General features: G+C 44.5%; 1 protein-coding gene across 1 annotated transcript in view; it reads left to right on the plus strand.

Annotated features, from left to right (window-relative positions):
- The first annotated feature begins 7,137 nt into the window (after positions 1-7,137).
- The window catches only part of ALG6 (ALG6 alpha-1,3-glucosyltransferase), a 21,803-nt gene continuing 13,486 nt past the window's right edge, over positions 7,138-15,454 (plus strand). The window contains exons 1-4 of the mRNA XM_064148246.1: positions 7,138-7,348; positions 10,178-10,289; positions 13,649-13,733; positions 15,285-15,303. Of these exons, the coding sequence (XP_064004316.1) occupies positions 7,343-7,348; positions 10,178-10,289; positions 13,649-13,733; positions 15,285-15,303 (222 nt within the window). The 5' untranslated portion in view covers positions 7,138-7,342. The remainder of the gene's footprint in view (positions 7,349-10,177; positions 10,290-13,648; positions 13,734-15,284; positions 15,304-15,454) is intronic.

Raw genomic sequence — 15,454 nt, forward strand, 5'->3', positions numbered from 1 at the left:
TCATGCCATTCCCCGGCCTTTGTTACTCGGAACATCACTCGCTCATATTTCCTCACATAGCAGCAATACCTCGCGCTCGGCATCTGCGCGACGGCGGCTGGGGAACCGGCAACTTGCCTCCCCGCCGCCTCCCTCCCGGGAAGTGCTTCTCTCTTCGCTACCTCCGTCCTTTTTCCCTCTCTCCTTTCTGTCCCTCGGTTTTCCCCTCGACCGCAGAGGAGACCCTGCGGCACCGGAGAAGCCTATCTCGGGGAAGCCTTTCCCGGAGAATGGGCGACGGCTGTTGCCGGGACCGGGACTTAGGAAGGACGGCGGCGGCGAGCCTTCCGTCCTGCAGCCTAGCCCCCGTGGCAGCCGCTGCGTCTCTGCAACCGCGGGGCCGCGATTAGCAACGGGGGACCCTGTGGACAGGTGAAGGCTCTTAGTGGCAGCGGCGGTACGGCTGCAGTGGCACACCGGGGCCTGAAGGGGGCGCGATGGCTGCCGTTGTACCGGCCGGGACCGGGCGCGCCCCCCTGGGGCCCGGAGTACTCCCACAATCTCCGGAGGGCAACCCCGGACGGTTGGGAGCATCCCCACATCTCCAAAGGCCAGGGGTGACCCCACAACTAGGGCAGCGTCCCGGGAAGCCGGGAGCACCCACAGTGCTTGGAGCCGCATGGGACGGGATCGGATTAGGCGCGCTCTTGCAGCCGGCGGCACGACGACGCATCACGCAAAGCCTCCGGTTGGGCTCGGGGGGTGCGAGACGTCGGTCCCCAAACCGAGGCAAGGTTTGCAACCAGAATGGCGAGTGGCTTTCGGTGCTGTGGAGAGGGATGCAGCCCCCCTCGCCGAGCTGGCGACAACCGAGGACAACATCTCCTAGTAAAGTTTCAACAGCCGCTCGCCGTACCCAAATTACCGGAACTCGATCGTTTTTGTAGTTTGGGGTTTTTTGTTGTTGATGTTGTTTGTTTGGGGTTTTGTGGGAGCTCTATGTTTGTTTGTTTGTTTGTTTGCTTGGGTATTTTAATTACTTTGCTTTGGGTTTTTGTTTTTGCGACCTTTCTCTTCTTTTTGCTTTCATAAACTTGTCGGACGCACACGGACAAAGTTGACACGGACGGTGACAGATGCCTATAAGCATAAGCCGTGTCTTGTACGGTCCCCGGAGTGTATTGAAAGTAAGTATCTCCTAAGCACCGGGAAAAAGGTCCATCCTCGCAGTCTCCAGAGTTTACCCACGGCCATCCTGACCCCCGCCAGTTCCCTCATTATTTATTACAACCGCGGACCCGCCGCTCTCTCCGCCCGGGGGAAGGTGCCGGGGAACGCACAATAGGCTGCAGATAGGATCTGTCCCTAATCCTCCAAACCACCACTGTGCTACAAAAAAGCAAAAAAAGGCCAAAAAAAAAAAAAAAAAAAGGCCTCGATGGGCTCTTCAGGGCCATTTCCTCGGCTAATGCGGGGCTCCTGGGGAACCCTCTCGCTTTCGCAGCCCCTGGCCCCTCCCTTGTTTGTCAGACAGGAGCCCCAGTGTTTGTGCTATACCCTCCCCCCCCACCCCAGACACCTTCCCGGCTGGCAGAACTGAGAGCTCGGGTAACTGTCAGCAGTGTGGCTAGTGGCCACACATGTCCTCGGGTGCAGAACTGGCATAGAGCCCCGGGGCCCGGCCGCTCGTGCCCGTCCCCATAGCAGGAGAGCGCTCGGAAACCTCGCTCCGGAGCTACGGGAGGGTAGAGATGGGGTGGGAACATCGCAGAGTGGTAAATTAATGTCTGAGAGCTTTTAGTGCTTTTCCTTTCGGTCTGTCCCACGGAGAGGTGGCTGAAGGAAAATATCCAGAAACCTTTGAGGTAGCAAATCTCCCAGACCAGGAGCCCCGAGAAAGGGTGGTGGGATGGGGAGGCTCCTGGCCCAGGGGGAGCTTGGGATGCAGCTCACCCTGGTCCCCACCCTGCCAGCCCGGGCTCTGTGTCCTGGGCGAGAAACAAAGAGGGCAGAGGATTTCGTTTAGTAAGAGCCATCCAACACCCTTCGTGGAGCCCTAGGGGGTGTCTCCCAATGTGGGAAAACACACTTGCTTTAGGAAAGTGGGAGGTTTTCCTTCACCCACTGAGGGTCTGGGGCAGAGGCTGGCTCCCGGGGGACAGGGGAATTCAATAGGATTGTGCCTCCTCAGGCTGTTTTAGCAGAAGGTATCCTCATCTGAGGCCCATCCTTGCCTGTTCTTGGGAGGTCAGCATGGCCCGGGAAGACAGAAAACCTGCCTCCACATTTTCGTGAGGGTGTAATTCCAAGCGATTTTAAATGGCAAACAGGAAACAGTGAGAAAGGCAAGGAAGTTACACTGGGTCAGTGGCTGCGGTCAAGATAGCTTCTCAGGAAGGGTGCTTGTAGTTTAGCCCATTCTGCATTTGAAATGCTCCCACTTAAACCTCCACAGAACTTAAATCTGTGCGGGAGGCTCGGTCCGGAGCTGTAAGCATCCGTGTCACCCCCACAGCCTCTTCACTTGGTCTCATTTCTTCCCTAAATCGGGAATTTGTCCCACCCACCAAAGCCCCAGGATGCAGCTTTCTTGCCAGCCAACACTTGTATTTCAGGGACTTTCACTGAATTACATTTTTTTAGTCCTAAAACATTAAGCGTTATGTACTTACAGATGGAGAGCATAGGTATTACTTCCACAGGAAGTATTTTAGTCAGTGACTGTTCAATGTAGCAGGTAGAGATGAACTTCGCACGTCTTCCCGACTGAACCGGGAACAGACTCTTCAGCCATAAAACGCACTTAACAGTCTATTTAATAGTGGCGAGGTCCTTGAAAATGCAATATCCATGCTAATCGCACCTTTTCCTAAATCAGAAATGAAAAATAGGTCAGCAAGGGAGAACCTTCCCCTCCCATTTAAAACGTGACATTTAATCTATTAAAATAACGAAGTAAACTTCATTAATGCAGGGTTTGGTAAGCAAGTAGCACTTCGCAACTTTAGTGAGACGACAGAAGGGAAAAAAAAAAAAAGAAGTGAGGAGAGCCCGTGAACTCCAGGTTAAATCGAACCCCTATTTCCTCAAGCCTCAGCAAAAACGGAGAATATCGGGACAGGTGAAAGCATCTCCTCTCCGGTAAGGATGAACCGTCTCGTCCTGTTTAACAGAGGACTCGGAGCATCCTTCGGGCGGGAGACTCCAGCAGCTTTTCTGGTGCGGGCAGGAGATACCCCGCTGTGCTCCCCGTTCCCCAGCACCCACCTCCCCCATACTGTCTGCTCCCAGAACGGTAAAAATTGAAGAAAACAAACCTAAAGCCTCAAGCTCTTCTAATCACTAAGTGCTGGAATTTTAGGGGGGAAAAATAAAGGGACTAAACCTCACAGGCTTACTTCTCTTGCTGGGAAAATGAAGGTTGGAAAGAGCGGTGGAGGGTTTTCAGAGCCCGGCCTGACAAACGCTGAATTACTGGCGGTTTTATAGTGCCAGGAACTCGGGAAAAGGTCAGATCGAGGATCTGCGATTGAAAACGTCTCCAGAGTTTGCTTCCCGGCTCGTTCCTGCATCGGGGCTCAGCTCAGCAGTTAAATCCCAGACGAGTTAGAAAGCAACTTTTTACAGCAGCAGCCTCTCCCAGGACTGCTTTCCTCCCTCGGAAATACTTTTTTCATTATCTCGGTCGCATTTCACTCCAGATTTATGGAATACCCGGGAGATATTTGCTTCACCACCGCTCGGCTCTCCATCTACGAGCCGGGGTAAAAGAAAGGAGCCTCTGAAGCCTCCTAAGAACGCCAAGGGTTAAGGAAAGCCGTTTATCTGCTCATTATCGGCTTCTCTTTACTACCCAGCACCAAAACCAAGCCCCGCTAGTCTGCTACCCCGCGGTATCAATGTGTCCTTAATGCCTTTTCCAGTCATTGATCCGCTCAAAGTCACCGCAGAAATACTAGTGACAGAGACTCAATTCCAGGCGATGTGACCGATGCAAGTATTTAGGAAGCATTCAATAAAGAAGCTTGCCCGGGGAGTGAATGATTTCACCTTGCAACAAAGAGCGCTCAGCTAATTGAAATAATGCACTTGAATCTGCAGCTGGCTGTTCCTGCTTCCCTGCACCGGCTCCGGCACCAAACTATCGATAAGCTGCACGGTAAAATCCCAGAACTATTCCACCTCCTCCCCTTCTCTTTTATTTTTTTCCTTTTTCCTTCTTTTCTCTTTTCTCTTTTCTCTTTTCTTTTCTTTTCTTTTCTTTTCTTTTCTTTTCTTTTCTTTTCTTTTCTTTTCTTTTCTTTTCTTTTCTTTTCTTTTCTTTTCTTTTCTTTTCTTTTCTTTTCTTTTCTTTTTTCTTTTCTTTTCTTTTCTTCCATTTTCTTTTCTTTTCTTTTCTCTTTTCTTTTCTTTTCTTTTCTTTTCTTTTCTTTTCTTTTCTTTTCTTTTCTTTTCTTTTCTTTTCTTTTCTTTTCTTTTCTTTTCTTTTCTTTTCTTTTCTTTTCCTTTCTTTTCTTTTCTTTTCTCTTTTCTTTTCTCTTTTCTTTTCCCTTTCCTTTCCTTTCCTTTCCTTTCCTTTCCTTTCCTTTCCTTTCCTTTCCTTTCCTTTCCTTTCCTTTCCTTTCCTTTCCTTTCCTTTCCTTTCCTTTCCTTTCCTTTCCTTTCCTTTCCTTTCCTTTCCTTTCCTTTCCTTTCCTTTCCTTTCCTTTCCTTTCCTTTCCTTTCCCTTTTCTTTCCCTTTTCTTTTCCCTCTTCTCTTTCTCTCTTTCTTTTCTCTCTCTCTCTTTCTTTTCTCTCTCGCTTTTCTCTCTGTCTCTCCTTCTTTCCTTCCTTGATCAGTGCCGAGGTACTGTGCTATGTTCTTCAGCCTCGTGGGAGCTGGCTTTAGGGAATTCTGGGCATGGAAAGTTCAGAGGGAAGAAGAGAAGGAAAGAAGAGAGCCTAGGAGAGGACAAAATTACATAGGGACTTGCCTTGGTGGTTCTCCACCAGGTTCAGACTGGTAATTCACTTTGTATCCCACATTCTTAGTGCCATACACCATGCCCAAGCTATGGTGGGGTTCAGCAGGTGGAACTCTGCTCATCTTCTGCACTGTAGTTGATATTATAGATGTTTAGGACTCTGCTTATGGCACTGATTTGTCCAGACATCCCTTAGGATCTTACTAACATCCTAACAAGGAAGCATTTTACTTAGCACTGATAGGAGTGGTTGAATATAAGAGATTTTAGGTAAAATGTGAGATTAGATGATCTGCCATTTTCAACAGCATTAAGGCTCCAAACACTCTGTCAGGCCAGCAGACTAGTGTGAATTTTTGTCTACCTGTATAAAATGACAAACTTCCAGCCCCATCACACCTCTTTGAGGTAACCTTCTCAAGTCCTCTTGGCTGAGAATGCTGACACTAAGGCACTCACCTCAAAAATGGGTGGGATGTGTTATTGCTCTGGAAAAACTTCAAGAAGGAAAGCCACCTCTGGTGGCAAGCAATATTGTATGGGGTCTAGTATCTAGTCTTTAAAAAATAATCAATGAAGAAACTTGTTTTCCTGTCATCTCAGGTTACTCTTAACGTTTCTATTATAAGATACTTCTTGACCATACTTCCATTTTGGGTTGGGTTTAAACTCTTTGTAACTTTCAGTCCTGAGAATAGAGGCCAAGAAGAGTAGTTCATCTGGAAGTTCTGTCCACAAATACCTCAGTAGGTGGTGTTAGTTGTAAAATAATCAGTTTTCTACTACATTTATTGTTCTGACTTCTGTTAGATGCACACCAGAAGAAAAGCACAGCAATCTAAAGAAAACCAGAGGCTAAGCTTTCAAATATTAAGGGTTGTATAAAGATCATCTAGGATTATTTACTTCAAATACTAGGTTCAGTTTCAGGCTCTTCACTCCAAGAAGATAACTAAGATGCTGGAGTACCTCCAGAGGAGGGCAACAAAGGTGGTGAAAGGTCTGGAGAAGAGGTCTGGTGAGGAGCAGCTGAGAGAACTGGTGTTGTTCAGCCTGGAGAAAGGGAGGCTGAGGGGAGACCTTGTGGTTCTCTACAACTCCCTGAAAGCAGGCTGGAGCCAGGTGGCTTTTGGCCTCTTCTTCCGAGAAGCAAGTGAAAGAGGAAATGGCCTCAAGATGTGCCAAGGGAGGTTTAGGTTGGACATTAGGGAAAAAATTCTTTACTGAAAGGATGGTGAGGCATTGGAACAGGCTGCCTAGGGAAATGCTGCAATTGTGGAGTCATGTGTAGACACATCACCTTGCAACATGGTTTAGTGAGTATGGTGGTATTCAGTCGATGGCTGGACCTGATCTAGAGGGTTTTCCAACCTTTATGATTCTTGTATTTTTGTCGAAATCTCCAAGTGCACTAAAGCATATAAAAGTGAAAGGTTGTGAAAGAGAGGCCTACAGAGCCCAAAATTTTGTTTCGTCATGTTCATTCCTAGTGTATCCCAGACACAAAGGCTGAGGAACTACTTTCAAGCTCCCTGGCACAGTTCAGACTCACAGAATGGAAGAGAAAGGCCCTTAATGATCACCTCGTTCCAGTCACCCTGCACCAAGCAGGGAAACCTACAACTAGACCAGCCTGGCCTTGAAGACTTCTCCAGTGTGGGCATGCACAACTTGTCTGGGCAACCTGCTCCAGGGCCTCACCACCCTCACCTTCCAGCTGCTCCCTTCTTTCTCAACATGAACAAAAAATTCCACTCAGACTCGTATGTTTTTCACCATTGGTACTCACTAGTCCACTTTCACGCTTCCCTCAGCTGTCGCAATAAAGCACTGAAGGGATCTCTGTGAGCAGGGTAGAGACCAACCCCGGGGAGGGTGAGCTGGCGCCAGGCCGGACAGCTCACGCCAGACTCACACACAGGGCTCACACCACTCCCACGGTAGCTGCCGTGGGGGGAAGCTAAATCACCCCCAGCTTTCCCACTATCTCCGAGGTAGCCCAAGGACCGACGCCATTCCTGTGTCCCCACAGCCGTCACCGAGGGCCCCTCCGCACCTGAGGGGGGGCCGCCATTTCCCGCCTCCCCGCGGCGGGCGCCGCTGCGCAGGCGCACACAGCCCCGCGCCCCCCTGCGCACGCGCTGCGGCGCGCAGCCGGAAGCCCTTCGGCGGCGGCAGCGCGTGCGCGGCGCCTCTGCCCGGTGAGGGGCGGGAAGGGACGCGGCGGGAAGGGACGGCACGGCACGGCACTGCACGGCGGCAGCGCTACCTTGCTCCCCCGGGGCGCGGCGGCGGCTCTCCTTCTTCCCTCAGCGCTCGGCAGCCCGTCCTCCGCGCTCTGAGCGCTCCGCAGGCAGCCTGACCCCCTCTGTCGTGCCCCGGGGTTGAGGTGGGGGTTAATGCCGGTTAGTGAGAGGCGGTTGTGGGGGGAGCTGAGGAGAAGAGGTCTCCTGGAGCGGTGGCTAAGGGTGGCGTGAGGTGGGGCTGGGCGGGCAGGGAGGCCTGGGAGCAGCTGCGGGTTATCGTGGTGCGTGTGTGTGAAAAAGCTGGGGATGGAGGGTGGGAGAGTGGGGGAACGGGAGAAGTAATGCGTGTTCTGACAAGGAGTGCGGGAGCAGGAGGCATAGAGAGCGAGTGTTACTTCAGCAGGGGAAAACCGAAGTTGAGAGTGTCCGTCCGTTCGTGAAGGAGGGCAGGATGCTGTGTGTTCCTATCTCTCCTATTAAAACAAGTTACGTTTTAATGCAGCCTTGCATTTACGATGGAATTCTCTAAGTTGCTTTTGACGAGGTGTGGGTGGTTTGTACCGATGCTATCGATCTGAGCCTTCGTAGTAGGCAGCCTGGAAGGACAAGTGGTTGTCTGGAGCGGTGACTTTCACCTTATGCTCATGGGTGGTATCTCACTTGAGAGACCCTCTAATATTGCTCATCCAGAGGTTAAAAAACCGTTTGAGACTGACTAAACTAGCTTTATAATCAGAAAAGCTTTAACTGTTTAGCACTGATACTCATGGAGTAGCAAAAATTGGGGGGTTGTGCTTTAGGGTCTAATAAGTGCATGGCTTTTGTTTCGGGAGGTATGGGATAACTGTTGAAGGTGAACAAGGATTAGGAAAGAATGTTTTAAGAACCACTTTTGAGAGGAGAGGGAGAAGAAACTCAGTAGCCCAGAGAATGGCAGTTACTTCAGTTGCAGGGAATGGCAGAAGTAAATAAGAGGGTTGGGAGAGTCTGTAGATGAGACTGTAGGAATTAAGGTGTAATTAATTAGTATTTTTTTCCAGCTGGAGGGAGAAAGGAAGGGCAGGTGTGAGTATTTTATGGAAAGGAAAGGCCAGGCTTGTGACACTTGATTTTGGAAGTCATTTAAGACCCTGGTCTTACTGAACCCAAGTTTAGGAAGCACAAGAGTTCACTTAAGGTAAAGTGATCTACAGAATTGAGCTCAGTGTTTTTGGTTTAGTCAAATGTGCCTGTCCTGTAGTTTGGATGTAGGAGCAGCAAATATCACTGTTCTCTGGTATTGGTTTCTACCTATAGATGGTAGTCTGCTGCTGTCAGAGATTTGTATTGTTTAAGTAACTATTTTCAGTTGATAGTACTGTTGGGTCATACCTTTCTGTGAATAGTAAATAAACACAAGTTTAGTTGGAGCAGAATAACCTAAGTATTTCTTAAAGGTTACTTACCTGTTAGTGAAACACTTCAGGAATGCTGGTGTAGGGGACTTTCTGATGATTTTTGGTGTTTTGGCAGTGGCAGGTGTCTTGAACTCATTTAAATGGGGTGATGCCTCTTCTGCAAGGAAGGTCGCTGGCAGTTGTGCTCACCCACTCTCCCGTGGAGGGAATGGTGCTGCTGATTTGGCAGAAGTACAGCCCTTGGATTTACTGCTCTTTCCAGGGTGGAGTAGTTTCTTCTTCATTTTTTTTCTTTTCTCTAAATCAGATAAAAATATTTTTGATCCTCTGGGTCAAAGTTTGCTTATTCTTTAGTTAGTGAGTCTTGTGTAAGGCAGCATCATTACTTTCCTGATTTATGAGTTTGATGCATGTCACCTTTATCATCTCTAGCAACTTTCATATTGTTACTGGATTCTTAGTATGGTGAAGCAAGCTTGGTGGAAGCTCATTCTGGACTTTTTGGGTAGAAGGATGGAACAGATCTCTTGAGCCTGAAAGGTTTCATCTAGTGTATCCTCAAGGGAGAAGCAGCTGATGGACAGTGTGCTTCTGCTTGCGGAGGGAGAGGTAGAATTTCAAGCCCTTTTTTTTTTTGGAAGTCAAAAGAGACTAAAGTAAGATTCAGGTCAGGGATTTTTGATCATTAGTGGCAGATACTTGCATTCCTGGGTCTGTTAGGCATTTAAGTTTTTGTTCATGTACTCAGGTTTGTATTCCTGCGGAGTTAGTTAGAACAAGAGTTTATGATGCACTTTGAGGTTTTTATAGCAAGCAATACCTGCACCTGCATAATACCTGCCAGTACATAGTTAACTTTTAAATAATCTTTCAATATATTTAAGGCAACAGAGAAGCCTATACTAGATCTACATGTTCTATAATTTATCTGTGGTGTTCTTATTTGAGAAAATAAATGGTATTTCTTAATACTGGGCTATTTACTCACTTGTAAAACCCCTGTGCTCGTTGACAATATTTTTTCTTCTAGTGAGCTATTAATTATAGGAATTTACAGACTTCCTTGTGGCAATTTTCTTACTCAGTGGCAAATATTAGTTTGTGACCTAGTTAGCTTACATGGTTGGCATGTATGTTTTGAGTCCAAATGCAGTCTTTAGTACTGGACTCTTATGGAATCTGCTTTTGTAGGTAGAAAATGCTGTATGTTGGCTCAAATTGTGTGGAGTTAATTATCACCTTAATAAAGTACCTGTTTCTATGTACAGTGTGGTATTGCTCTGAATTCTCTTGCATATCTTGATATCTTTTACCTTTCTTCTTACTGTTATTACGTATTTTGTCACCTGTCTTTTCAGCTTCTAGCTGAGAAGTGGGTGAAAGTGCTTCTTGGGCAGCATTTGGCTTCATGGTTAGAAATACTCCAGTATGGAAGCTCCCTCATGATTGCAGCACGCTTCCAGTTGCTAGACAGTAACAGGAATGCTTCTGGGTGGGGAGAAAACTGGGACTATCAATAGTACTATTAAGTGCCTGAGGAACAAAACCATAGCTGTGATGTAGCAATTTCTGTGTGTTTTTTTTTTTCCAGATATCTTTTGGCTTGTTACAAAGATCAGATATGGAGAAGTGGAGCTTAATGACAATTACTGTTTTACTGGCACTTACTGTACGCTGGACCGTATCGCTCGGGTCTTATTCAGGTAACATGCACTTGTGGTCTGTAAAACAACTGCATGGGGGTGGATTATGGAGCTTATGAGGAATTAAAATAAATTTGCATGTACAATCAGAAGAAGGATGCAATGTATTGTTTCAAGTGTTGCATTTTAGTGCCTCTCTTTCCCTAAGGTTCCTATAATACCTTGTTTTTATTCTGAAATGCGCTGTATTTAACATCACAGTGTTTAGAACAAAACACTGCCAAAACCCCCACACTTAGTTTTTTTTTGGGAGGGGTGATGGTCAGTAATGTTTGAGGAGGAGTTATAGCAATTGGCTGTTCACCTCTATGCCTTTGTTTGTTCCTGCAGAATATTATTGTGCTGCAGTTGTATATGTATTTAATCTTGTACTTCTAAAACTGTATCTGTTATAAAACTTGCATAAATCTGGGCTGGTGATAATGAAGACAGTGTAAAGCTGATGTGGAGTGAGCAGTTGCACTCTACCTTGTAGCTGTACTTGCTAAAATTGTTTACAGCACGGGCTAGAGCTATATTCTTTTAACAGATGAGTTTTTCTTCTCCCCATCTCATAATGCTTGCCAAGAACTCACAAGATTTTTTTCCAGACCTTGATAACATTCCTGCACTTGGCATAAGCTTGCATCTGCTGTCTGCAGATGTTCTTCAAAAAAGAATCATTACTTTCAGTCCCCATCAGCTACAGGAATCCCAAGCTCAGTCACATTCAACTCTGTTTAGATGGTTGGGAGCCTTGTCCCTTGAGTTATCTGGAGCTGTTCAGTCATATTCATGTGATTTTTAAACTGGCAGCTCCTGGGTTTCATTTACTTGAAGGAATTTGCTTCATCCTAAGTTGCCATGCAGATCTCCTTGTTTTATTTTGAGTTTTCTTGCTGGAAATGCCATCATAAGAGCTCTGTTTCATAGCAAACAGGCTTGTTTTTAACCCATCTATAGGCAGAAAAACACCCTGGCTTTTGCCACGCAATAACAGATTCCTGTATTCCATTGCTAACTAGATGGTTTTTAAAGCTGATTTAATTTCAAACCAATCAACATTTTGAAAGCAAGTCTTAATACCTGAGCTAAAATAACAACAATTTCTTAAATATATTTGTCCTACACAATGATTACAAAGCTTCTGTAGGAATAGGGAGAAGCTTTGTCTGATCTAATTCAGCAAATACTAAAATGTGTTCAACTTTGAGGGTTGGCTGGCTGAAAAAAAACCCAACAAACCCAAACCTAAATGTTGGAGCTCTCAAATGCATAAGTACACTGGCATTTTTCTTTTCTCTTTGGCTTCCTTTGCATGCAATAAACTTATAATGATAGGAGCAAGAGAAAAATGGGATGGTATTTTTTAAACTAGTTTGGTCCTAGTTTGCTTTCACTGCTGCTGAAGGCAATAAAGTTGAACAAAGGATTACAAGCAGTTGTTCCCTGAGGAAGACTCTGCTAGAAATGCTTATTTGGTCTGCTCTGAAACCAGTGTGGCATGGCTGACCAGAAGTGAGGGGCTTAAATCTGCCCACTAGAGCCCTGGATCTATCATTTCCATTCTGTTGGTGCTTGACATCTAACATACTTGTGGATGCATCTCTAGAACTGGGGATAGGGTGGGCTAGTGGAGAAAGCAGATAACAAACAGGTGGTTTGGAAAGGTTACTATTTATGACATTAGTGTAGGAGAATTATTGAGGAAAAACTTGGCTACATAGATTAATGCATAATTTTTTAATGCATTGCCAAACTCTTGCTAAATAACTGTGTTGAGTGGCAGCTTCAGACCTTTAAAATGCCTCTAACAGCAAAACTGACTAAGACCACTCTGCACTTAATATGTGACCCTTTTAGAATAAAATAGTTCATTTTTATCAATTCAAATTTCTGTTTGGCTATATATTTGCTATAGAGGAAGCCAAATGTGCATTTTCAAGCTGATGTGTGATCAATCTCTGTGTTTGGCTTTTAGTAATCAAACCTTTGGATTAAGATTTCTTTTGATCATTCTGAAGCCAATTAATTTCTTCCTCTCGAGTATTTTGAGAAGCTAGGAAAAAAAGTGTGTGCAACACTCTAAAATCTTGATTATATTTGTATTTTGCATGACATGTTCTTTGTTCCTCTACGTTGTATAGCTACAGAATCACTGATAAAATTCCTTTTTTTCAGTGACTCTGCTTATTTGGGAAACTTTTAGTTGAATGTTTCATACAGAGGAGATAATCTACTCTCTCTACTATTCATGGATAAATTAGAGAGATATTCTCTCCACTCCTTAGGATTAAAAAGCACATATCTGAGCTTGTGTTACTACCACAAACATAGATCATGGTGGGGGGAAAAGTACAGATGGCTTTCCTATATGCTACAAAAACTCTTAAATCCCTGTCTGGCTAGTGTCAATATTTGACTGGAATATTTGATCAGGTCAGTTTCTGTTTCAAATAAACTGAGGTTAATAGAAGTCAATAAACTGTGATAAAGATGCATAACATCCTGCTGTTATCAAACTTAGGTTTATATTGAAAAAGCTGTTTAGGAGTAGACATCTGAAGTATTTACATTGATAAAGCTGGGAAAAAAATAAACTTAGTTTCCTGATAGACTTACCTATGCGTGCATGAAAAGTGTTGTTTAACAGAACTCCCTTGGCAGAACTGGTACAGAACAATCACTTGGCTGAAAAATGTGTGAGGGAGAATTCCTGTAAACCAAACTGCAGCAGTTATTATTTATAAAGCTTTGTAGATAAGAAGTTGTTTTCCTAAACCTATTCTGCACTGAATGACCTGACTCAGTACATGGCTCTTAACTCTTGGTTAAGAATCGTGGGGAAGGTGGCAGAGGCAGTGTGCCTGCAAAGGAAGCAGCAGGGAAAAGGGAGGTGGGGGATTTGCAGCACCTAGTTCTGGTAAATTTAAATATCAGGCTGGTAGTTATTGTGACTAGCAAGGTACATTGTGACTAGCAAGGTACCATGACATGGCTGAAACACAGGGGAGAGCATTGCCAGTTATATGCTAACGAAGTGTGGCAGTTCATGCAATCAGGAGAAGCTGTTATGTACATTGTCTTACTCTAGAGAAAGTGTCATATTTTTCAGCTACACAGAAGTGGGGTTTTTTTGTGTCATATGAGGAAGCAATTCTTTACAGTGGACTATCTTGATGAATGCTTATCTCAGAAATACCCACAAAGTGAAAGATAATGTAACCTGTCTTTTCCTCCCTGTTAGATGGCATAGCAGCTGAGATCTGTTTTGCTCTCAAATATCAGAGGAATAAGAATAAACCCAGTAATATATTAACATGAAAATACATGCCTTGAAGGAGGGAAAAAAATCCTAAATACTCTGTCTTCTCTTTTAGGTGCAGGAAAACCTCCCATGTATGGAGACTATGAAGCTCAGAGACACTGGCAAGAAGTTACATACAACTTACCTATCAGACAGTGGTACGTAGTGCTGTTGTAGTTGAGGTTACAAAGAGGTAGATGTAATGAAACTTTGGTTTCTGTTTTAATATGCTTTCTAGGATCTCTGCAGCATCTACTGTTGTCTAAACTAGTCTAGGAAACTTTTGTAGTAATATATAGTATCAGACTGTTCTTAGGCTAGGGTACCTTTTTTTTTTTCCACAAAAAATCAAACCAGGCTGGGGGGGGAGGAAACAAAAATCCCAACCAACCTAATGCAAAAAAACCCCAAAATCAAACCCCAACCAACCAAAAAAAAAATCCTAACAAAACCAAGAAACAAAACCACCCAACAACAACAAAAATAAAACAAAGCAATCAAACAACAACAAATTCTCACAACACCCTCACCCCCACAATGAAAACCACTAAAATGTGCATCTTTGACTTAATGGCTATGAGCTTGTGTACCAAAATGCTCTGTATGGTAGATGGTTCCGTTGTTAAGCTCCAGCTTTTGTTTTGAATTGACTGGAAGAATGAAGAAGCAATTTTGTATCAGGCATATATAAGAGATCTGAGAGAATCTGAACTGATCTTTCCTAGAACAGAATAAATTTCCTAGGTTCCAGTCCTGAACTGCATGGAGGCTTTCACTGACCAAACCAAAATGAACTCTGCTTGTCTTGCCTAAACTAAAAGGCAGGGGCAAATATGGAGACTTGACTTCTTGCAGTGGGGTCACTAGTTGTTTTTCACACCTGCCAGCTCCTTGTTCTTGGTATAGATCTTAAAATATGGGTGCCTGGAATTCTAGATGTAAGGATAGTGAAAATTTGTACAGGTCACCTAAAAGAGTTAAGAAAATTATTCCAGACAATTTATTTGTACAAGCTCTAAAGAATCTCAGAACTCATTTATGCAATAGTAAAAAGTATTTAATCCATGCATATGCTCTAATAAATTTGATCTCCAGGTCATCATTCAGGAGGGACAGTGGCATTAAGTTTTTCTGGTTTCATTTTTAACTCATCTCTCTGTTGAGGAAGAGAGGCAACAGAACAGAGTTTCAGTTCAGTTGTATTTCTGTAAATATATGTGGGGCACATTCTGAAAGCATCACACTGTGGAAGTCTGAGATAACTTCTACTTTGTGATCCCAAATCATCCTGTTCCATCTATATTATAATTTCTTTTTTACATTTCTGGGATTTCCAAACCCCTCATTATGCCAGAGTTGGGATAATGGAGACCTGACATAATAATAGAGTTGGCAGCTTGGATTATATTTTTGGAATATTATTATTTGATTATTATTTTAATATTATTACTGAGTTATTAACTTTTATTTCTAGGTATTCCTAGGGGCCAGGTGAAACTATTGCAGGTTTAGCTTGTGGACTGCCAGTTTGGACATCTTGGTCTTGTTATGTTTGCCTTTTTTTGTTAATCTGGACTGGGTTGGAAATTGAACCTTTAATGTATTGAAGTAATTTTCAGTCTTGGCTGTTTGGAAAGAATATCTTGGCTGACACGCAAGGGGTTACATTCTAGAATGCTAAGCTGTCCTTCCCCTCCTGTACTCTACAGTGGGAAGAGATATTTTATGGTATGTAAAAATAGTGTTCACATTTGAAGCTGAAATCCCTAATCACTCTAGTGCTGTTATTTGTTTAGCATTAGATAAAGCTCTCCACGCAGCATGCACGTATCCTGGACATTGACTAGGTAAACAGGTAGCTCTCTTGTGAGGACATAGT

Source organism: Pogoniulus pusillus, chromosome 8, assembly GCF_015220805.1.
Source record: "Pogoniulus pusillus isolate bPogPus1 chromosome 8, bPogPus1.pri, whole genome shotgun sequence".
Classification (NCBI taxonomy): Eukaryota; Metazoa; Chordata; class Aves; order Piciformes; family Lybiidae; genus Pogoniulus; species Pogoniulus pusillus.